The sequence below is a fragment of the Phycodurus eques genome, chromosome 23 (assembly GCF_024500275.1).
Source record: "Phycodurus eques isolate BA_2022a chromosome 23, UOR_Pequ_1.1, whole genome shotgun sequence".
Taxonomy (NCBI): domain Eukaryota; kingdom Metazoa; phylum Chordata; class Actinopteri; order Syngnathiformes; family Syngnathidae; genus Phycodurus; species Phycodurus eques.
This window is the reverse complement of record NC_084547.1, coordinates 6,061,103-6,085,244: the sequence shown is the minus strand read 5'-3', so window position 1 is coordinate 6,085,244 and position 24,142 is coordinate 6,061,103. Positions and strand designations below refer to the sequence as shown.

At 48.1% G+C, this 24,142-nt stretch overlaps 1 protein-coding gene across 5 annotated transcripts in view; it reads left to right on the top strand.

The window, feature by feature from the left end:
• Nucleotides 1-1,629: 1,629 nt before the first annotated feature.
• Nucleotides 1,630-24,142, top strand: part of LOC133398066 (protein phosphatase 3 catalytic subunit alpha) — a 40,953-nt gene continuing 18,440 nt past the window's right edge. For 3 of the 5 annotated variants that reach the window (XM_061669666.1, XM_061669664.1, XM_061669665.1), the window contains exons 1-5: nucleotides 1,703-1,856; nucleotides 17,260-17,460; nucleotides 22,996-23,120; nucleotides 23,476-23,587; nucleotides 23,783-23,928. In XM_061669666.1, the coding sequence (XP_061525650.1) occupies nucleotides 1,796-1,856; nucleotides 17,260-17,460; nucleotides 22,996-23,120; nucleotides 23,476-23,587; nucleotides 23,783-23,928 (645 nt within the window). In that variant the 5' untranslated portion in view covers nucleotides 1,703-1,795. Of the gene's footprint in view, nucleotides 1,857-1,934; nucleotides 2,066-17,259; nucleotides 17,461-22,995; nucleotides 23,121-23,475; nucleotides 23,588-23,782; nucleotides 23,929-24,142 lie in introns of all 5 variants that reach the window. The other 2 variants (XM_061669663.1, XM_061669667.1) reach the window with 2 other exon arrangements.

Below are 24,142 nucleotides of genomic sequence, written 5' to 3'. Positions count from 1 at the left end.
TTTGTCCTTTCAGCAAAAGATAGCTAATCAAATCAAGTGGCTGGAATCTGCCGTCTCTTCATTTCCAGGGGCGCACATCGACAACGCCGATTGAATTAGCGGCCGTCTGTCCGAGATCAATTATAAGCGAGGCTTTGGGGACATTTCTGGAACTCTCTTACATATCGGTTGACTTACTGGGCCAAACGGCACGTTGAAAGGGAATCTCAAATGAGGAGCAGGTTGCGATGTGCCCTCCGATTGATCGAATCCCTTCCAACATACAATTGCCATGTCAAGTTTTGCCCATTGTAACACACATTTATAGAAATGAAGTGTTGCATATTGATATGTTTCCTACCTTGTTAAATCATTGTTGATCATTATTGTGAGAAATCGTTCACACGATCAGTCTTGTACAGCATTATTCTAATAACATAATTAAAGGTCCTTTGTGTTAATTGTTTTATTCAAGAAGTGTGCATCAAACCTGTAGCCTCTTGAATTAATCGATACCCATTAGGGGTTGAACCGATGAATCGTACGAATTGACGCGTACAGACTTTACAACTCTGCGTTGACATTTAAAGCTTGAAATCAATTCATTGCTTATCGCGTATTTTGGCATCTCATTTACTTCAAGAGGGCAATAAACGGAGGAATTTCAACTCGCGAGTCTGCTGCCGTCCGACTGTCGGCCGACGAGGTGACGGCCTCCGTCCGTCGGGGCAGTGCTTGCGGAAGCGCGTAGGTTAGCCACGCTAGCTTCGGCTAGCCCTAGTACACACGCCGCTAGTTTGAAAGGATTTATACCAGCGGGCCTAGCGGCGAGGAACCAGGGCAGCGGTACGAAGCTCGACCTTTGTCGCTAAAATGTTATGGCCAATAATGCGCGGGCAAATATGTGCAAATGGGAACTTCACTTGTTATGCAACACGCACTAACATCACAACATTTGTTTCATTTTACGACACTTTTAGTGGTCCCGTGACAAATTTGATGTATTTAAATACCGTGAAACTGAGAAATGTTTTTTTTTTTTTTTTTCTTTGGTTGGCCATACGCAATGCGATGGAACATAAGGTGAGATCTTCCGGCTGGTTGGAAAGAAACTAATTACAATAACCGCATTCAGCGTAATGGTGAGTTGTATTTCTAATCAAATGTTTTTTGTTTTTGTTTTTGGTCAAAATATGTCTACTCGAAGCCGGTCCGTAATCGTGGGGCAAAAATGTTTCGGAACGCTGAACGTGCTGGAAAAAAACAAACAAACAAAAAACATCAGTGAAGTCACTGATTAATCGACTTTCATCACATTAGAGTCGACTGCAAAACAAAACAAAAAAACTCCATCAAAGACTCATCCATAGATTGAATGCCTGTTTTTATTTGCTGCTCAACAACTAAAAAGCAAAACAAAACAAAACAAAACAAAAGCAATCTGCTGAGTGCTGCTGTAAAAGCTGGATTTCCCCTCAGGGCTTCATCAGGTGTCCTCTTATGTGATCTTGTGTGTGGTTTTCAAAGCAACGCGGGGGCGTGGCGCGGCGCGGCTGCGGCCCAATCGGAGCGTTTTATTCGGCGGGTGGGCGGGTCTAAGGCGCAAGTAGGTTTGCGTGCGCCGCGCCTCTCAACCTCTCTCCGCGTTGCGTTGAGGCAGCTGGAAGCGGACGTCGCGGCCGGAGCGCTGAAAGCGGAAAGCGGAAAGCTCGTCGCTGTATTTTGGGCCGTCTTTCCCTCCTCGGCTCGACAACTTGTCCGGCGAGAGCAACGCGGCCGAGCGAGCGAGCGTTTTGCGCCCACTTTCACACTGGAAATGTCCGAAAACAAGCCGAATGACGAGCCCACGTTATCGACGACGGACAGGGTGGTGAAATGTGAGTATTTGGGCTCTTTGACATATTGTGGGGTTTGTTTCCCGGTGGCGATGGCTGACTGCTCGACTGTGGAGGAAGGAGCAGAAGCAGAAGGGTGTTAGCCGAGCAGCGACATCGGCTCCGTACGAGGAAGTGAGCCCCGCTTGGGCTCCGGATGAGCCGCATTGAAGCGTTTCAGCGTTTTGGCGAGCCGCCGTTGCAGCCCGCAAGTACGACGAGCTTCGCCTTCAAGCTGAGGGGCCATTTGCTCCCAAGCTTCTTTTGCATGCGCCGCCGCATTACTCGGCCGGGCTTCCTCTTTTCACCCCACCGTTGCGTAGTTCTTTCTTTCTTTCTTTTATCTATCTATCTATCTATCTATCTATCTATCTATCTATCTATCTATCTATCTTTTTTAACAAAAAACTGTGTTCCGTCCGTGTGGCCGGCCCGGCCCATCCTGCCTTGTGTGTCTGACAATACGGCACAAGAAGCCCATCAACATCCCAATCGACTTGTGTGCACAGAAGCACTGCAGCCAGTTGCATGCGAGTTTTCATCTCATGCTGACAAGGATTAACCCCCCCCCCCCCCCCGATATGTACACGCACGCCAAGCCACATGCCGCCCCATTTCTACTTTGTTGCCGATATTTTCTCCAATCGCTCCGACGAGAGGAAATGTGGAAGTGCAGCGGCGCCTTGAGATGCAAGTGATCCGACTGATGGATGAAGGCTGATTTTTCTACTTTAATTTGCATACATTTGAAATAACATGAACGGAATATAAAACATGCATTTAAAGCAATCGCACAGCTTTGCCTTAAAATTGTCCACTAGCTTAATGCTAGCAAACCAAAATGCCATAGATGGGCGAACGAAAAGTATCGGTGTTGCGGTGAGGATTGGGACAATTTAAAGTTTAACAAGGCCTCTCAATGATTAATCGATTGTGAAACATTGTTATAACATCATTATTGTTAAAACATCACTTTTCAGGAGAAGTGTTTTGAGCCATAGCATTGTATCTTTAAAGATAGCAAGCCATTTTCAACACTTTAGATTGGTCAAAAAGTTGCGAACATTATTTGACGAGTAACTTTGATTTCAATGGCACAGCAGTGACGAAGCATTCTTTAACTTCTGCGAAGAAAGACTACTATTACTGTACTGCAGCTTACTGAGGAGCTGTGACAGTCTCCGTGTACAGTATATCTGTATTACACTGCCCCCAGGTGGTCAAGGTGTGCAGACCAGAGGGAGCAGAACAATGTCCATTGAATTCAAGCAAAAAAAAAAAAATCAAAACGGTTTAATTCTTTATATTCTGTTTATGTCATTACTGTATGTTTAAAAAAAAAATATATATATATATATAAGTACAGTATTTCAGTGCTATTTTGTTTTGTTAAAACACATTTCCCAAAATCTGATCAGATTTTGGGGGGCGGCTGAAACGGATTAACGGCATTTTCATTCGTTTCAATGGGGAAAGATGATTTGAGATATGAGAGTTTTGTGTTACAAGCTTGGTCACGGAATGACTCAAAGTCGTATCTGAAGGCAACCCTCGAACTCGCCGAGGACAGACGAGCGACGTCGTCACTGAAGACCAACAAATATCATCGAGCTGTGTCGTGAAAGTTGAGCGTTAAAAGGCAGACGCATCATGTCTTGCTTTTTTTTCTTCTTGTGAAAATTTCAAAAGATCTCCAGTGACTTGGAGGCTAATTAAAAATAGATCTTTTGGAGAGATTTAACAATATATTCAAGATGCTCTGACGAGACTCTTCCCGTGTCACGTGTTTAGTTACCGCTTGAACATTTGACGAGCCTTTATTTAAATGTCGTGTCATGCAAAGTTGGTCGGGCAAGCTGAATTGTTGCTTCCATTTGGAGAAGTGTGTGTGTTTTGCTTCACGTGTATTTTGACAACACAGGTGCTTTGCTTTGCTTTGCTTTGTGTGTACAAAGCAGCTTTCCAAAAACCTTCGGGCTGAAGGTGTGAAGTCACTTGTTTGTCGGCCCGATGCAAACTTTCAGTCCAACTCGGAATCCTTTGAGTCTTTATTTTTTGGGGCGCGTTGGCACCGTGACTGAGAATCTTATAAGGGGCTTTTTGCATCCTCGGTTCGTTTCTCGCTCAAGACGTATTAATCGCTCGACCTTTGTGGATTCTTAGTTCCAGCGCAGAGCTCTCGGATGAACTTTCTCTGACGTTTTGCTCTGAGAGTTTGGTATTTTCATTAGCGGGTGCGTGGTTTGTCAAGAACTCATCCTGTTTTGAGAAACTCGTCACAGCATGCGTAAATTGCACGACGCGTCGGCCGTAAAGCCGAACTGCAGTCGGGACGCCAAAAAGCATCTCGCAATGCTGCAAAAATGTCAATCGGCGCGCCGTGAGACGCTTCTCAAATGCTGGCGGCCTCCCGTCTGCGCCAATGACACCTGAAACAAGGAAATGCCTCGTGACTTTGTGGCAAACTCTCCACACGTTGCTCGCCGAGCGCAACTTCGTTCTCTTCACCGCAGGCTGCGTGCGAAATCCGCATTTGTGGTTTTTGTGTTCAGGCGGCAGCGCACGGCAGAGATGGGTCACGCGCGACAATTTGACTTGGGTTGGGCCGAGAGGCCGTCTGGGGAGCTCGCGGCGCTGACGACAGCAAGTGAAAACCGGCAGCCGACCGGAGACATTTTTAGCCCAGAACGTCGACAAGAGGCGCGTATTTATTTGATCCTGATCTACTTGTGCATGTCTGTTTTCTGTTGTTTTGCTTCAAATAGATGTGGAAAGTTTATTTATAGTTGGAAGTGAAATTGGATTAGCAGGGGACGTATTTGGCTTTGCGATTGATCCTTCGTTTGTTTCAAGAGGGTCTTATCTTTGATGTCGACATTGAATAATAAGGATGGAAGTATCTGTAGATGTGCAATTAACCAATATCCTTTCCCCTCAACTTGTTCAATAGTGAAATGGAAATGCTTCCAAATGGTGATCAATTGGACTCGGGCGTCCATTGACGTTCCCGACACGCGAACGCGACCGGACGATCCCGCTCGGCGCAACCTCGTCCAACCGTTCGCGCTCATGAGATTGAGGCGGAATGAAGCTCTGTTGTGGATTTAGGGCACGGCGAAGCGACGGATTAAGCTCCACATAGAGGGATGAAGGCAGCTCTGCTCGGAGCTTGTAATCTGACTCTGCGTATTACGCCTGCTAATTCACGTGAACAAATGGACGCGTGGCGCCCAAAAAGCAAAAGGAGCGGGAACAACTTGCGGTTTGACAAGATGAAGTTGGAAGACCGCATGTTGCCGTTGAGCGCGTTTTGGACGTGTGCGAAGACAATATCGGCGTGCCGGTACGATGTCGTCGGGCGGCTCTCGCGGAAGTCTCGCCTTCGATAGCGACTGCGTGTGTACGCTTTGGGGGAGGTGAGGCTCGCCCAGTCGGCTGCCAGCTCGAGACTTCTACTCGGAGTAGTCAATCTGCTTCCTCACCTCGCGGAGCAGGCGCTGGGTTAATGCGCTTGTGCGGATTTGCACGCACGCACACACATACGCTCCTTATTGTCACAAGGAGGCTCCATGTGGTGAAAACATGCCAGTAGTGTAATTCTATGGTGAGCGGCATGCAGGGGCAAGCCCCTGCATGCCGCTTTGGAGCAGATGTACACACACATTTGCGTATTTGGTTGAGTATTTGTTTGTATTTAAATAGGGGTGAATTAACTAAAGCCGTCGTGGCCTGGCTGCGAGAGACAAATACGTCGCGGCTGCGTTGTCAGGCGTCCGTACGGACACCTTGCAGTATTGCCCGTAGGAGAGCTTTTGAACGTGACGTCCCGACAGCCGTGCTCCAAAATATCGGGGTGCCGATATACGACTGCATGCGTGCCTCGACGAAAAGACCCACGAGATTCCCACCCTGAGACCTCTTTTCGCACTCCCATGTCACCGTCGTCATGTGAAGCAAACGACAGACTTTTGGGCAGTTTTTTGCCTGTGACGGTGCACGCAGGCTCGCAGCCAAGGCACCTTTGCATTTCATTTCTTTCAGGGTGTTGAATCAGGCATAAATCAGCTGTCAAAGTTGCGCTATTCCCGTGTGTCCTTCAAGAGTGTAGCGCCGCATTCCACCGCAGGTTCCGTTTGGAGTTTTACTAGTTTTGTTTTTAATCTGCTAATGGCATCGCGGGCTTTAATGGCATTTAGATGAGGCTGCAGTTTTTAACAGTGAGCATTTTGTATATTTTATATCTCGCAGCCATTACGCAAATGAGCAAAACTGGGGCCAGTTGAGAAAAGCCCCAATTACAGATGGATGGAAGCATGACACAGTGTTGTTTTTGTTCTCCCCCCCCCATTCAACTTCGCCTGCTGTTTGAAATGACAACCCGAGGGAGAGGTTTTCCCGTCTTTCAGGTGTCGTTAGCTCACTAACCTCATTGTGTGGACACGAGAGAAACTCCAGCTATACAAATACAGCTGGAGGTGAGGTTTATTTACATTGCTCGGCACGCGCCGATCACAGGCCGTCCTGCTTGGAGTGACGCCTCTTGTTCCACGTGGTGTGCTGTCTTGGGATTTTAGTTTTTTGGCATACGGCTGTTTCCATCCATCCATCCATCCATCCATTTTCCACCGCTTATCCGAGGTCGGGTCACGGGGGGCAGTAGCTTTAGCAGGGACGCCTAGACTTCCCTCTCCCCAGCCGCTCCCTCCAGCTCTTCCGGGGGGATGCCGAGGCGTTCCCAGGCCAGCCGAGAGACGTGGTCCCTCCGGCGCGTCCCGGGTCGTCCCCGGGGTCTCCCCCCGGCGGGACGTGCCCGGAACACCTCGCCGGGGAGGCGTCTCGCCACCCTTTTCCGACTGAGGACCACGGTCTCATATTTGGAGGTGCTGATTCTCATCCCAGCCGCTTCACACGCTGCTGCAAACCGCTCCAGTGAGAGTTGGCGATCAATAGACAATTTAAGCAATAGATATTTCAGCACAAATGGTAGAGCAACACATGTAGACTCGTAACATCACAATACTCACAAGCATCTATTCTTTATCCTCTGTGAAAAATGACCAGTATTACTCCAGCTTTCTGAGGGGTTGTGACCGTCTCCATGTAGAGTACGCAATAGCCGTATGTCTCTGTTATATTGGCCCAAGGCGCACACATTGGAAGGAGCAGCACAATGTCCATTGCATTGAAGCTCAAAAAAATGTGGCAAAAACGCTTTCATTTCTTTACATTCTTATTAATTGTCATTTCTGTATGTTTTCATAAAGTCCAACGTTATGGTGCTATGTTATTTGTTTTTAATAGAAAAGACTTTTGGGGGAGGGGGCTGGAACGGATGAATGGCATTTGCATGCACTTCAGTGGGGGAACATCAACTAGAACCAAGGTTCGATTTAGACATTTTTTGCTTTAAATACGTTTAGCTGCCGAGCATATGTTGACCTCCAGTATCTTATTGTTTTTAACACGTTTCCTAAACACGATGCGTTTTGTTTGTACTGGCCATCCATTTTATGTCTTTTTTGAATGCTACTTATGACTTGAATGTGCTGTAGGGCAAAAAAAGGTAGAAGGCTGGTAACATTTGAGCCAGGCCTCTCAGCCTTTCCTGCCCACGTGGCAGGAGGAGGGATGAGGACCTGGCCCACTCGCTCAAAACAAACTTTGCTGAGGCTGAATCGTGACCGGCGTGTGTGCGCGCGCGTGCGTGCGTGTTGTTGTCGTCGAGGCAGGACTTGGTGCTTATCTGCTGCTCTGCCCTTGATGTGAAATTTCATTATCACCACACGCTCATTCACTCCCGGTATGTTCAGTTCGGTTGCAGCGAAATACATTTTGCACTGAAGCTGCGTGCACTAAAATGCATTTTGCCGTGAGCCCGAGGCGGAGCGGAGTGTCCCGACCCCCCCCCCCCGGAAATGAAGCCCGCTCATTCAGAGTTGCCAGGCAATCACATACCTCATCAGCCCGCCTTACAGCGAGCCTCCGTTAGCCAGATTGTGTGGAGGTTAGTACGTCCCGCAGCTCCCGTTGATTATTCTTCCTTGCCTGTCTAAGCATCGCTGGGGAATCCTGCATTGTGCTTAGCAATTGTTTGATCCCCGATGCTGTCTCACTCCGTACCAGAGTAGAATCAGTCAAGCTCGTAGGTGGGGGACACCCCCTCTCACGAGTATTGTTGTAAGCAATGAGATTTTCTTTTCAAATGGGCCTTAAATACTCGCGCTGCCGCAGCCGCGCGTTCGCCACGCAGACTGGCTCGCAGCTAGCCAGTTAACATCCAACTCGAGATTCACTTACCAGACAAGGCCCCACCTTTTCAGAGCACACACACTCAAAAGTCGTAGCTACAGTGTGGGGCTTAACTGCGGCGGAATTTTGACATTTGGTTTTGTATTAATGCAAACGACATTTTTAGCGGATTAGTCACTGAGACAATCGGTTGTGAAACTATTGGATAGCTGCAGTCCTACACGGACCGGTGTCAGAACAGCGCCGTGCGTTGGGCCAATGAGTGTCTTTCCGAAACGTTGCTAACTCGCGCTACTTTATGAAATGCAGTTGGGGATGTGGCCACACCCGAGTCCTGCGCACACATTGCAGTGGCTTTCTTTGTTTCATTTTGACGTACGTACCGTGTAACAAAAATATGTGCAGGTCATGCAGTGGTCAAGCGGCAAGGATGTTGCGCTCTTGCACTCTCAGCCTCCTCCTGCCGCTAGTTCCCTGTTTTTTTATTGATTTCTTCATTTGGACCTTTGCAACGCCTATGTGTCAGACCCATGTTGTAATACCAAAAGAGCCGCGATGCTTCCCTGTATCCGATGTAACGGGATCCCCCAGGAGGAATGCGGTGAGCTTTGGGCACAGCCAAAATGAAGTACAAATCGGCCGGCCGGCCCGCAGATAGTGGAACTAAGCGATTTGAAGCTTGGGCTCGGGTTGGCCGAGGAAAAATCCACTTCCATCTTGTGTACTTCATGAAAAGATAATATATGCCATTATCTGGGAGCTGCATTAAGCGTTCTTTCATTTCTGTTTGTTTTACAGCCAGCCCTTCGTTTGGGCCCAAACAGATGGCGTATACGTACAGCGGCGTCTCTGTTCAGCCTTATTTGCTTTGGAGGAAAATACACAAAATGTGTGGTGAAACAGCAAACTACCAGCGCAGCCGCCATATGGTTGGTCTGTTAGCCTTCACGGGGAAGGAAATTGTTTCGAGAAGCATATTTAATTGGCACTTCAGCCCCATTGTCTGCCTTTTGTTGGTCGAAAGGAGTTGTCCGACCGAGCGCTTGTGCACACGTCACCTGAGACCAACAGCGCGTTTCAGCAAGTCATTGCTCGACAGTATACCGTAAGTAAGTACGTTTACATGACACTGGAGAAAGAGAGGAAGTGAAAGGAAAGAGACATGCTGGAGTGGACAGAAGAGGAGACAGAAATAATGCCGCAGCAGCTACAAGTACGCAACGCAGTAGTATCTTGATTTACGGGTTTAATTCGGTCGGTGACCAAGCTTGAGACACCCAACAGTTTTTATTACGTGTTTGTAATCGAGAAAAATAGCACTGTATAGGAAAAAACACAATATCACGTAAAAGAGAATGTAAAGACATAAACGGCTTTTCAAAAGCGCAATTACGGTCCGTACTGTGAACCTGCATCCCCTTTATCGTAAACCACGTGGACGAGCTACAAGACGGCGATGGAAGCTAGTCTTGTTAGCAACTTCCTCGTTTCGACGTGAGCCCCCAAAAAAGGAATCACAGCGAGGGACTTACTGGCTGGCGGCGGGGATCGGCGCAAAGCCCCTTGTAGCCACAACCTGGAGTTTTGAAAGAAGGCCGTGGCCCTCTGCGACGTTGCCTTCCTCTGACTAAATGCCGGGTCGCGAATGTGACGCTAACTACCTTTAATCTCGTGGCTGCCTCTAAAGCCTGCACAGATGGTGCCTTGTGCATAATACGCTGCCAGTGTATTTGGAAAGTGCTCTCTCTGCAGTATGGAGGTCAGGCTGGCGGCAGAGGAGGATGATTTACTCTACAGTCCATTTTAGCCCACAGGGCTTGCGTAATCGCAGCTACTCGAGGGGCTCGGTCGCAGCTTCTCCTCTCGTACAGCGCACCGGCGGGGAGCTGGGAATGGCGGGACAAGGTGTGCGAGTTCACTTATTTCCCCTGCTGACTCCGAATTACTTTGCTTGTCAGAGATACAAATCTTTTACTGGCCGCCCTCGCCGTGCTTTTTTTCAACTTCGGGCTGCTCCCGCCACACCCACGCAGTCCTGGCCCTGATGCCGCCGTGGGCTTGAGAGGTGGGCGTGGGCGTGGGCGAGGGCAACCGGGAAGCCGGGGATTTTTGAGGGCTCTTGTTGTCTTGGCAAGAGGCAGGAGGAGGTGGCCGGGTGCGCCATCCCATTGCCTCGCCACCTGTCCTCTGAAAAACCACTGTCACTATGCCAGAAATAAAAGTCAACCTCTAAACACACTTCATGCAACAACGAGGCACGATGCAGTACTTCAATCAGATACCACGCTTGTAACATTTTGTTTTGCCACGGCACGGTGAAGTGGTTTGTCCCATATGCGAGGCTGCTATTCGTGCGTCCTCGGCACGGCTTGCCCCAATTAACAGACCATCGTGACAGTTGAAGAGTGCCAGTTCATTTTTTTTTTAGGACGAGCAGGTGCCATCTTGAGCGAGCCCTCTGTCGGCGCTGGTGGTGAATTTGGGCCAGCCTAGGGTCCGGTATGCTCCGTTGACTTACTAAGTGTTGGTGCAAATATAGCCCGGCCTGGTCTCCTCCGTGTGAGTGTTGTTGTGCATCGCAGTGGAGACATGTCCACCGCTCAGCTGCGACGAGGCCTCCTCGAGAACTGCCGTTGCGCCTGTTCAGGTGGATTATGTTACAAACTGTGAATGAGGGCAGAAAATGGTGGCGTGAAGAAGTACGAACCTTTGTCATTCCAAATTCTTTGACTTTGAATGTTGAATAGGCTTCAAGACGCCTCGAAGCCCATGAGGTGAAATTGTAGACACGTCGATTTATTTTTATTGAACCTTTATTTATCCAGGTAAGGCAATTGAACAGGTTCTCGTTTGCAATAAGCACCTGGTAGCGCAAAGCAGAGTAAAAAGCAAATGCAAATACACAGACAATAAACTGTACAGTGTGATAGTATACTTCTCACACTAAATCTTTAAATGATGATATTGGCATGAATGAGGTGCATTTTATCATTTGTTTCAGAGTGTTCCAGTCGTTTGGGGCAGGACATTGACCCAAAATAGTGCTGACTTAATGAATTCATAGTGAAGAAAGTGCTGGTAGGGAGAGTGCGGGTGGTGGTATGCATGGTGAGCAGGGAGCAACGATAGGCTGGGGTCTTGCCCATTGCTTTCTGAAGCGAGTTCACAGTGGTGGGTTACCTGCTGCGATTATGCGCGAATGTAGTTTAACGTGGCAACCTTCTGATGTCGGTGGCTTTGTGACTAAAGGTACACGTGGTCTGTCACGTCCGCCGTCAGAAGTGCTTTGCGGGGGACGTATGCTCGCAATAGAAGCGTGTCGTCAGTCCCGCCCACTTGACAGCTTGATGGAGAGTGGCGGGCCAACTCACGAAGGTGGTCCGTGCATGTCCAAAAGCCTCTTTTTGCCACGACGGGAAGACGAACGTGCCTCCACAATGAACCCCTCCCGTCCTTGCCTTGCTGTTTACTACGCGTTTAAAACCGTCCCTCACAGGCACAAAGACAGTTTGTGGTGTTGTCGCGCAGATGGAAAGACGACTTTTCTTGTCACTGTCCAAGGAGCCCAGGTGTATCGCGGTTCGTTGTTCATGCCCAGCTGTGTCACAGATATTTAGGCCACTATTTTGGATGAGCTTTTACAACATACAGGCGTGTCCAAATGTAGTTGTGACTCCAAAAGTCGTAGTTCCCACAGAGCAGCTAATACATGCTTTGCCTGTGACTCGTGTTGCACTGTATGTTGTGTGTCTTACTGCTCCATATTGATGTTAAAGTAGCAGTTGTTTGAAAGTTTAGAATTACTGCAACCTCTATGCTATGTTAGCGTTAAGCTAGAGGACCTTTATTACATGAAATCATATAGTTTCGTTAAACATTTTGGTGTTTGAGGGTTAAAAAAACAAAAAAAGTGTTCGATATATGATCTCTATCGTGGCTTTTTGCCTCTTTCGGGTGGCTAAGGAGCGAATCCCTGCGGGGTTTCACCATAAGTGCACTTGCATTTCTTTCTACTCTTAATTGTCTTTCCACTTTCTTCAGCTTGAGGATGAGTAAAAGCTCGAGACTGAATAGAAATTCAATTAAACAAACTGGGCCAAACTCTTTTCTCATGAACTGCTGCCAATCATTTCCAGCAAGCGCAAACCCCGCAGGCGACACTGCACTACTGTTGGCGTTCAAAATTGCAGTTGTTGTACAATTCCTGCCACGTTTGTCCCCAAAACGTCTTTTATTAAGGTGAGACTTTTCTGTGTCGCAGGTTTTCTTTTGCAGGAATACTGTAACTTAGCATGTAGGCAAAGTTGTGCCCCGCCTTCCAGATCCTTTTTCTACCTCCTCCATTGTTCCGCTGCCGCTGTGCTCCAAAGCTGATTACGGCTCCGTCTCTAATGAAAGCTAATCCTGTGTCACGGCATTGTGGAGGGAGGGGGCGGCTGCAGACATCTTCTTCGGGCCCTGTCAGAGCGGCTTTCGCAGGAAATGCCAGCGTGTTATTGTCGCTACGAACCTGCCAATTTGTGAGCCGTTTTATACACCAAACCTTACCTTTTGCTCGGCCGCTTAAACTGGTCAAAATTCGCAAGTACGATCAGTGGAACCTTTAATACTTCTTTTATTTATTTATTTTATTTTTTTTATTCTGGATGAAAGTGACCTGTTGGGGAGAGATGCGCTGGCGTCAAGACGTCACAATTGTTGTTTCGCACTCAAATCCTTTTTGCGCTGTGAGCGTGACTTCCCTCAGTGCAGCCGGGAGCGGGATCGCGATCGCGCAGGATGACGGCGGACGAGGCGGCGGACTTTCCTTGCGTTCTGCGCTGAAACTGCATCAAAGCCAAGCTAACAGCGCTAACCTCTTACTGTATTGACGGCGGCGGTTTTCGTTTGGGCTTGAACTTCTTTGACTTTGGGGTGCTTCATTCCATGCCTGGATGGAGGGAAGTTTACAAACTCACTGGTTGATTCGGGCCAGAGGAAGCATACAGCCTGGGTGGGATAGCAAGTGTCGTTCCTCAGTGCAGTGACTCGGTTTCAGTTGCCGGCAAAGTGACGTGATCTCCAGCGGGAATCCGCCGCAGGATTCCCTCACGCAGTGACCACCCATCATCCTCTGCCTACTTCCTATCAGCCCTCTTTACTTTGCATCCATACTGTACAGCCATCGCGACTCGCGCGTCTGCCCCCGCCGCACTAATTTTTGATCCGTCGGTTCGGCGGCCGGCTGGTTAGGACATCTGCGTTAAGTCTGAGTTTGCATGTTCTCCCTGCGTGGCTTTCGGGTACTCCGGTTTCCTCCCACGTCCCAAAAACATGCATGCTAGGTTAATTGAAGACTAAATTGTCCGTAGGTGTGAATGTGAGTGTGAATGGTTGTTTGTTTATAAGTAGCCTGCGATTGGCTGGCGACCCGTTCAGGATGCCCGCAGTTAGCTGGGATAGGCTCCAGCATGTGAGGACAAGCGGTGTAGAAAACGGATGGATGGATTTTTGATCATTCCGCCAGAGCGCGCGCACTCTGCGGTTGAAATCCGTTGAGGCAACAGCGGCCGCTCGCCCTGACGCGTCACTCGGGTCTCAAAAGCAGTGACGGCTTGATGCGCCCTGTGCCGTGACGGACGCCGGGCTTGGCGCTCACGTCGGCTTGTCCGTCTTAAAAAGCGCCGGCCGTTTTGCTAGCCGGCTTTGATGGGAACGGCACGAGTGTTCTTTGCTCTCACGGTTTTGGCAATTTGGAGGCGGCCACCGACTGACCCTGAACAGCGTCGCGCTAGTTGAGCATTGTTTTTAACTGCAATTGCGCAACGCCCACTGGGTGGCGCTGTAACGGAAACAGTTGGAAGTCGCTCCTGGAACGGCCAAAGAAAAAGAGAAGCGCCGGAGCTTTAAGAATGTCACCCCATATGTTTTTGGCTTCTCAGTGATGCGAGTGTTTTTCAATGCAAGGCTGCGACAAGTGCTTTAAACAAAGCGTTCGGGAACAATCAAATACCGGCACATGTTAATACTTTGCGGAAGAAGTGATTCCACCTCTGGCTCACTTTACGCCAGGAAAACCTCCAATTCTGTTAGTTTGGTATTTGGCAAGACAGAATATGAGGCGTATATTTGCTGCTCCCATTTTTCAGCCTTGGATCACTTTGGTGCATCACATAATAAGCTTTCTTTTGAAAAGATTAAGACTTTGACTCCACAGGGCTGTTTCCGTGGCAACCCGCTTTACTGGCTTTCATCTAATATCGCCTCACCTGCTTATTGACGCCACAGAAAGAGTGTCCACGTTCGCCGCAATGGTCAAGAAGTGTTAGCAGCAGGCTAATAGCCGCTAATGAATGTCATCGGTTATGACGCTGACTCCAGGTCATTCTAATGAAGTGAAAGGTTCTTCTATGTGTGACCATCTTTCACAGAAAATGACGTGATTGGCGTACGCGGGTCTTTTCCTGGCTCAAACTGAGGAAGAGTTTTCTGATCATTAGCACATGTGCATATGTCTCTTTTTTTTTTTTTTTTTTTTGCAACGTGTTTACATGTAAATAAATGTTTTCATGATGTCAGAGCTTTCAGGGCCGCAAGTGGCCACTTCCCAATTTTATAGCCGGGAAAACATGCGAGTTGGTTTTCACGAGGGCTACTGATGATGTTTTGAATGTATGAACCGGTGTTGCAATCCTCAACTGGACCGCTGGACCTTGTCGACGGCATCGACACATCTGGCGCCCGTCCGCTTGCCGAAGGTCCGGCGAGTCGGCGCAGATGCTAATCCCTCGCTCGACGTCTTCCGCAATGCACCGAAGTGAAAAAAGCTGGCTCTTTATCCGCCTGAATGATCTGTCGGTGTGGAGAGCACCGCGCTGTAAATCTCAGCTGGATGTGTTGTTTTTGCAGTTATTGTAGCATATTGATGCGTGTTAAATATAAATGACTGTGACACATCACGACCGATTGCTAATTTAGCCCCAGGTGTACGATTTGGGGAATGAATTCAAGCTTGCGGAGGGCAACTAAAGTCGTGCGAGAGGCCGGCGTGTTATGGCTCGGGAAGGTGGCCGTCCTCGATACTGCTCCCTCACGACACGCGTGTTCGCTCGCTTCCCGTTTGCATCTTTATCGCCTCGGATACTCCCGGCAGTTCTTTTCTGTTTCCAGCACCTGCTGCATCGCTTCGTCCCCTTACTGCACACAGATGTAATCAGCTCACTCGAATACGCTTTGCTACAAAGCTTCGCTGTGCTAAGCGTTTTGTTCACGCCGCCTTCCATCACTAATGCGTCATGAAGTGCTGCATTCCACTTTGGGAATAAAAAAAAGAAAAAAACAAGTGGCCTTTTTTTGCCACCAACGCTCAAGCCCGCAGGCCCACTATTTGATCAATTCCTCCCATTATTAAGTTGATGTTAGCGCTGTAGTGTATTCGCTCCAATTGGTGGAGGGTGGCTTTTGCTCATATCTTCCGGCAATTTTCCGAGCCGGAAACTTTCCATGGGAATGAACCAAGAATTTACAAAATTGAAGCTTGGCTCTTATTAGCGAACTGAAGTGTAATCCCGCCTAAAACAACCACATTTCATGCAATTACAGTGATACCCTGACTTCCCCACACTATTTTTATTCAAATTGTATTTTATTCTACTGTATTTTTCAAAAGAAATGGAGTCATTTAAGGAGGCGTTTGTGGTTTTTTAAATTGTTGGCAATGTTTGAATGTAGCATCATTTAAGTAAATAATAAGTAATAAGCTTGAATATGGTACGTTTCCATGAAATTAGCCTCAGTGTGAAGTTTGCCAAATCCCGCATCTTAACTGCCATTGGACATTGACTGCATCAATGTTTGCTTCAGCTGCTGCACTCCTTCGCCATATCAGCTCCGCCTCTGATCGCGCAACAGCTTGCTTGCTTGAAGAGTACTTATGAAGAAAGTGTAAAACGCAGCACGTTTTAGAGATTGGGACTCGGAACCGTACCCGATTCTTTGTTTGGTCATTCAGTTAAGAAAAGTGTCAATCTCTGGAGAGTGCGTTGCAATTGCTGGCCTACTCAAGGCTATTTCATTATCAATAAGCCCCCCCCAAGTCTTTCTTTTCAGCGAATGGATGAGGCTCAGTGCATTTAATTAGGATATGGGGTAATTCCTCTCAAGCTATAGGTCAGATTGCGCCGACTGCCTGCATAATAGCAGAACATCTGAACTGATTCTGAACGTCTCTCTTGTTGCGTTTGCGTCCAGTCTGACTTGTTTGGCGGACGGTCACAACCCTCCTCCGTCAGCGTTTTCGCCGGCTTCATTTCGGCGTTGGACGGGAAGATGCTGCGCGTGGCGGGGCTGAACGCTCAACCAGCAAATGGCTGCGCATCTGCGGTCTTTAACGCTAATACACTGACAACCACGATCGGTCGACGTAATGGTACTTCATCCGAGGCACGGGCACCGGGCGAGTTCCTTCCGACTCGCCTCGCGGCAGATTTCGCCTTGCGGTGCGGATGCAGATGGCTGTTGAAAATTCCACAAGGGGAAAGTAGAGCGTTTCCCCTGTCCTGGTTGGAGCCAATGAAAGGAGGAACCCCTGATCTTTATCTTCTCCTCAAAAGCTGTGCTGATCTGAAAAACCGAGTCCCGTGATTTTAGTGCGGGGCAGAGGCACGACGACAGATGATGTCACCGGAAGCCGAAATAGATTTATTCAGCCGTTTCCTACACGGTAGGGTAAAATTCAATTCATTCTGGTAGAAATCTCAACGAGTGTCCGTTGAGTTGACTTGTGTATGAATGTGGCGTTTTAACACACAGCTCTCACATCGATTTCAAAATGGGTCAGTCGGGACACCAAATATCGTTTCGCTTAGCAGCGGTCTGGTTACCGCTGATGTCACCTTCAGGAAGGATGGATGTTGGCCTACGCACGTGTCTTGGCTTCAAGCGTCGCACCTGTTCAACGTGCAAAGCCCGCACAGAGCAAAGTCTTATTTTGAAATGAAGGCATGCTCACAAAGTGTTTTCGCCATTTAAATGGACGCTGTTGCGCGGAAGCAGTGGATATACCTTCCTGATGACCAAAAAAATGACAGTGAAATGTTACTCTTTGCGTTTTAGTGACGGTATGACGGGCATGTTTAAAAATAGAGATGTCTGACATTTTCACCCCCCCCCCCCGCAGCCGTTCCCTTCCCACCCAGCCATCGACTGACGGCCAAAGAGGTGTTCGACGGCGAGGGCGAGCCCAAAGTCGACGTGCTCAAAGCCCACCTGACCAAGGAGGGCCGCGTGGAGGAGGCGGTGGCGCTGAGGCTCATCGGAGAGGGTGCCGCCATCCTGCGGTCGGAGAAGAACCTGCTGGACATCGAGGCCCCGGTGACAGGTGAGGGGGAGGTCGCTTTTCGCTCATCTTAAAGGAGGCGTGTTGTTGGGTGGGACCTGAAACTAATACCGACGGTCAACCCCTGTTCATCCTGGAGGGGAGGGTATTTCTCTGCGTTTCTTCTCCACATTAACCGAACGAGAATGGTCTACCAGACTGTCATTTCGTGGATACATAATGGAAAAACGGCATCGACGGATGAATTTCATTTCGCGTTGATGTAATTGTCAACGTTTAACACACACAGAGCAACAACAAATGCAAACAGGCACATAACTCTCCATTTTGGCTTGGCTGTATACTCTGAAAACCCATTTAAAAGAAATCCTTTAAAAATGTGCTACGTATCAGGGTCACCGAGATGCCACACGATGGCCCCAAACTCCATTGGTGTCAAGGAAGTATGTCGCTGCGATCCATCTGGGCTGAAAGACGAGCTTTGTATGTCAGGGAGGAGCCAAATTTAGCCTGGGTTGTCAGCAGAAAAAGTTCGAAGAGAGTTTTTGACGCATGAACGCGTCCAGTCGTTTGTCAGCTTTTTTGTTTGTTTAAATGGTTATGCTGTAAAACAAGATTGAAATGATATACAATCAACAGCTGCTCTCGTTGTTGCCATGGCAACCCCAGGATGACCTGGGGCTAGAAGACATTGTGTAACTGCAGTTCAAGTTCATTAGAAAATAACCATTCCCACCGAAAGGAGGCTGGAGGGAGCGCAAACAATCGATGTTTCCATTTTTCCCCGTTTAAGGCTCACTGATGCGCACTGCTGCCTTCGCTCCTGGTCAAGTGCGCCTTCCTTCCGCCATTAGACTTTTTGATGAGCCTTCTTTGAAGCTTTTCAAATCCCACACAGGATCTATGGCAACAACCCATCATTAAATCTCATTGTTTGCCCCGCACGTCTGTCAGCCCGATCACACCGCAGCGGCGCCTCAACGTCCGAGTTCCGTGCCGTTGCTGGGCTTCTCTTTTTTTACCTTTTCGATAGACTTTACGAGCGAGCTTCGGACATTCCGCCGCTGCAGATGGGCGTGTTCTGTGACAATATAAGGCCCGAAACTAGTAGACTCTCTCCTTTCACCAGAAAAACACATTTTGTTTCTGCTTTTTCCGTTCTGTCGTAATCAGCAGCCGAACGTGGGTCGATCTCAACAAAATACAAAAGAGCAAAACGTTTTGTGGAAAGAAATGTCCAGCAGAACAGCTACTTTGATGCCATTTTTGTTGTTGTACTTTTGTGACACCGCAAACTATAAAACAACAAAAACATGCCAGAGAAAGAGCTTCTGATGGCCCCCTAAAATCTTATTTACAGATATACAAGGATGCAATGCGCCGTGAAGGACGCTGACTCATTTTTCAGTGTCTCGATGTGGAAACGTATTGCACAAGACGTTGGTGGCTTCCAGTCGCGTCGACGCAGGGGCGGAATACAAATGCATTCCGATTTTTATTTCCTTCACATTTTGAAAACATTGTCTCATTTCCATTCCGCTTTACAATGATGTGCTACTTTGTGTTGGTCGATCACTTAAAATCTCAATCAAAAATGTGAATTTGTGGTTGTAATGTGGAAAAATGTCTCATGATCGACGCGACAAGACGAGATCCACGGCCTAGTCGTCGTTGGGGCCCGCAAGCGCTCGGGGCCCCTGGGCAGCTGTCGACCCCCCCTCCCCCGTTCGACGCCCCTGCCCGCCGCCGAACAGGCGTCATCCTCGGAGTCTCGTCGTGCGCCGCCATCGAGCTCAGATGAGGCAAAAAACAAGTGACAGCGTCTCTTACGTAACATCTGAGTTGGGACAATGAGACAGGACAAAATGTGATAAGTGGGGGGGGAAAAAAAATCCTTTTTTATTAGTTACAGTGAAGCACTCGTTGGGCCCATCGCGTGTCAACGCAGCCCAATTCCCACATGACACAAAGCCAGCGAACTCAAATGTAAATATTTTGTGCGGACGCAAGGAAGCACGACATGTCGCCGCGCTCGCTCACACGCTTCCTTCCCGGTCACGCCAGATGGCCGCTGGAGTTTTACGGGGCGGGGGCTGCTGTGACAATCAGAGTGCAAGACACGCACACAATGGTCAGTCGTTTCTCGAGCCACATCGCCAGGCAACATTCTTTTGCAAACGGCACAGTAATCCCCCGCTACTCACCGATTTGTAACGGGAACACGTGTTTTTGTTGACGGATTCGCCCGCTGTCTCGCGTGCATTGTTTTGAGGCAAAGAAGGTCCCCAACTAAACTAAGCTCGAGCAGAGAGAATACATGCCTGCGAGTAGTGTTGTATTTGCTGTTTATGTGTTGCCGCTCATTATAGTGGCATTGATGCTAACCTCCGTTAGCCCGTCATTCCAATTTGGCAGCGTTCTTCCCTGTAGTGTGTCAAATTTCAAAGACATGTTTGTTTTCGCTTTACGGGCATGCGGAAAGGAGCAATGTTTAATTCTCTTTTGTTTTGCACTCACCTGGGAGTGACAAACGAAGCGTTTCGCCTTTGATTGAGAGAACTTGTTTTAAATAAACGGAAACATGTTGTTTGAAATGTTTTTCCCACCTCTTGCGGGTGGGTCCGGAACGTATCGGCCGCCAAGTGCAAAACGCCTTTGCTGTCCCGAGTGCAGAACGTAGGCGCGATTGTTGTCGTCGTCACGCCTCAGTCAGTCTTTTGCCCGGGCGGCCTCGGAGTGGCCTGTGTAGGTTCTGAAGCTACGTTGTGTAATGGCCGCCCGCCCGCCCACTCACAGTAGCTGCAGCCCGCTGATGTGCCGTTTCTCGCTTTTAGCGCAACGAGCAGGCTGCGGTCAGAACGAATTGTTTCTCGCTCCGGTTAATTTCCACCCACCTGTTCTTCTTATGTGGGCTTCGCTTCTCGCCTCGCGTTCGCAGCGACAAGGAGGGGGCGGCGCACGTCTGTGGGTGGACTGAAGCCGAGTGACGGACAGATTGTCTCCCTGCCAGGATACAGAAGACGAGTGTGCCACTATTCCATCCTCCCCCCTCAGATTCCTTCTATTTCTCAATGACATAAGACTCGAATACTCAGGCGTTTCCATAGCAATAAGCATCCTTCGCAACACGAACCCAGATGAATCACCTGTAGATTCTCGTTTTGTCTGACTAAGAAATGCTCTTGATCGCTTCCCTGCCACGTTGCGTGGAGCTCCTCCATGTAATTCTTCTCACGGCGCCGTATAATCGAGCATCTCCGTTGTCTTCAGTGCGAGCGAGGAGCGACGATGGAAAGTTTCCACTTCGGAATGTCCGAACTTCCAAAATGTTCCACTCCTCGGTAATCCTAGTTGCAAACAAAGAAATGAGATTGGCCATTGTCTTGATTTAGCCACTTCCTGTTGAGGCCATATCGACATCGTCACCTTGTCGAGATAAACACGGGCCAGTGAAGTAGCGGTAGCAGGAGGCACGAAAGCGCTTTTGAGCATGAATTGGGTTTATTGAAGCCATTTTTGCACCATCAGGTGCTTAACGAGCGATCTAAGAGTCCGGCGCGATGCCATTGCCGTAGTGCTGGCTTGACTGCAGAAGCGAGTGAGGACATTTTTAGATATCTGACACAAATAGGCTCCAAAGAATCCATTTTTTTGCGGGGGGAGTGTGCATTCAAAGTGTGTCAGTGTGTGGGTATAATGAAAGACAAATAGTACCAGGGATGTTTACGACGCACTCCAGGAGAGTTGATTCTCTTCTCCGGTCTCATGAGACTCGTAACGGGACTTAATTGCTCTCCAACACTGTCCAACAGCGCGCTCCAATTGCTTGCCTTTTTCTTTTATTTGGAGATGCGCGTCTTAAAGCTTCTAAAAGTCAGAATGGCTATCTGCTATGCAAACACAATTCATCGTCCTCGTCCAGTTGTGAGCTGCTTAATTAGCCTTTTGCTCCAGTGCTTCTGTTTGCAAGTTAAGGAGACTTTGGACACGGAAATCCAATTTTGAGGATACTCATTGCTCCTGTACAACCGATTGTACGCTGGACATGCAGTGTATACGCTTTGATTTTATACAACTGAAATGTAATGTAATGCCATAATGGATAGTTTACGCAACCTTTTGAGCTAACCTTTACAGATTGCGCCAAATTGACCTGCAGCTCTTTAATCTGAGCTACTCGCAAGAAAAGGCAGCTGGTGCAAATCACAGGCCTGCCTTGACGCCCACTCCACCTCCTCACCAGGGAGTAATTGAGCGCGAGGTCACAAAGGTTGCAGGAAACTAATCCGCATCGAATGATTTGCGGTTGCCGTCTCGTGACGTTTGTCCCGATTCTCTAACCGGGAGGCATTTAAACGCATTTGCTGTGATGTTAAAATGCTGCATCGAACTAAATCCAAAGGGGAGCCCGCTGGGATTAATCGCGCTAGATGAAGTATTGGGGGTAAAACGACTCCCACCGTCCACCGTCGGGATGGATTTCCCCAAGCGAGTAAAGGCGATGACGTCTTTTCCGGCGTTTTCCGCCAATGGACTTTCAGTGTGTTTGGCGAGGCCTGCCCCCCGCCCGGTGTGCTCGGATTGAAATCTGGCGAGGCTGTTGAATGGCTTCAAGGTCTCCAGTAGGCTGAAAGAGACGTACTGTACGCTGGAAGAGCAATAAACAAGCCGCGCCGTATATCCTTACATTTTATTTCTACTTTGTAGCACTTTTCATAAAATGCTTCACATCGTCATACAACAAGCATATGCATAAAATGCACAAATGCGACATTTTCCTTGCATCAATATTCATCAAAATAAAAGGAGGGAAATAATCAGTTCCTTCCAGCCTCCCTACAAAAACGTTTTTGGGTTTTTTTTTTTTAAATTGTGGAAAATAACACTCTATAATATTGTACTTTATAAAAACATATAGTAATAACATCAGAAAATGCACACCAAAAAAAAGTTCAACAGCGTGTGCATCATGATTATTAACTTGCAACGCCTTCTGGTTTATGCGACTCGGCCACAGGGGGCAGTGTAACACAGTTATAAAAAGACATTTACAACTACGCTAAGGGACTCAGTAACTGCAGTAATATTCACGTTTATTTTGCAGAGGAGAAAGAAATGTGCTGCTGCGGCCGTTTGTATTCAAATAACACCGCCGCGTAGATGCTATTTGCTAGCCCGTCTATGGCGTTTCCCAATATGCGTTAGCATTAACCTAGCGGACGTTAACTTGGTTCTTTGGTGTTTTTAAATACACAATGTGTAATTCTATTTGTTTTATATTTAGTTTGACAGTAAACTAAGATTTTTGCTCTCAAGTCAAAACAAAAAAGCGGCCAAACGTCTGCTCGACTCTTATTACGAAAAAAAAGAAAAAAGAAATGAAAAAGTCGGGGCACTCATGTCTCAAGGCACCATCCAACATCTATTTCGATGTTTGAAATGTCATACGATGTTGGAATGTTCAACCATTGTGCTCCTGCAGCGCACACGGCGGCGTTTACGATTGGAAATAGGCAAAAGGCTCTCTGAATGTCGTGTAGGCCTTTATGTGCCGTCGTGTGTGTGCGTGTGTTTCAGTGTGCGGCGACATCCACGGGCAGTTCTTCGACCTGATGAAGCTCTTCGAAGTGGGAGGCTCACCGGCGTCCACTCGCTACCTTTTCCTTGGGGACTACGTTGACAGAGGGTATTTCAGTATTGAAGTGAGTGCTATTGCTTTGTTTCGTTTTGCTATGCGTGTATGCCAGTGGCCGGTGATGCATTTGGTCCCCGCGCCGTCAGTGGGGACTTAGCCGCCATAATCCAGCTCTTAATGCCACCAATTTCACATCGCACATGTCGAAAAATGACGGTGTTCAAATGCATGTATTGAATAGGTCTCCCGCTTCCACATTGGGGTTTTCTGAATAAAACATGCTGTAATGGCTCGGTTGGTGCGTCATCCTCGCGAGCTAGTTTGCCAAGCGCAGGCCACAAATTGCGCCGCGTGAATGTTTCATCGTAAGCAGCCCGCAATGCTTTGTGTGTCAACTGCCTGTTGTTCTTCTTGGTCCGCAGTGTGTGCTGTACTTGTGGGCCTTAAAGATCCTCTACCCCAAAACCCTTTTTCTGCTGCGTGGGAACCACGAATGTAGACATTTAACAGAGTATTTCACATTTAAGCAGGAATGTAAGTAACCGTTTTGAATCCTAAATGTGATGATAATGATTGTACTGAAATGTGTGTGTGTGTGTGTGTGTGTAGTTTTTAAAAATGTGTTTAGGTTTTAGGTTGGAGGGCTTCTGTCCCCGTTTTCCTGTAGACTGGTTTGACTTGGTGTGCATTTTCTGCCCCTGCACGCCCACACACACATCCATTTTCCAGGTAGAATTAAGTATTCCGAGAGGGTGTATGACGCGTGTATGGACGCCTTCGACTGCCTTCCGCTGGCTGCACTTATGAACCAGCAGTTCCTCTGCGTACACGGAGGACTTTCTCCAGAAATCACGAATCTTGACGACATCAGGAAGGTATGTGGCCGTTTTCAGACTTGAGTTTTTTTTCTTGTCCGTGTGCGTTTTAATAGTGGGCGGTAAACATACTTTAGGGAAAGTAACTCTGGCAAAAAACTCTCTCAGGCACTATAAATCCTTGCACTAACTAAAATGGCTTGAAGACCAGGATGCTGCACTCACACTAATTCAATGATCCCAAACGGGTTGTGGGTGTCTAATCAGAGAGCGT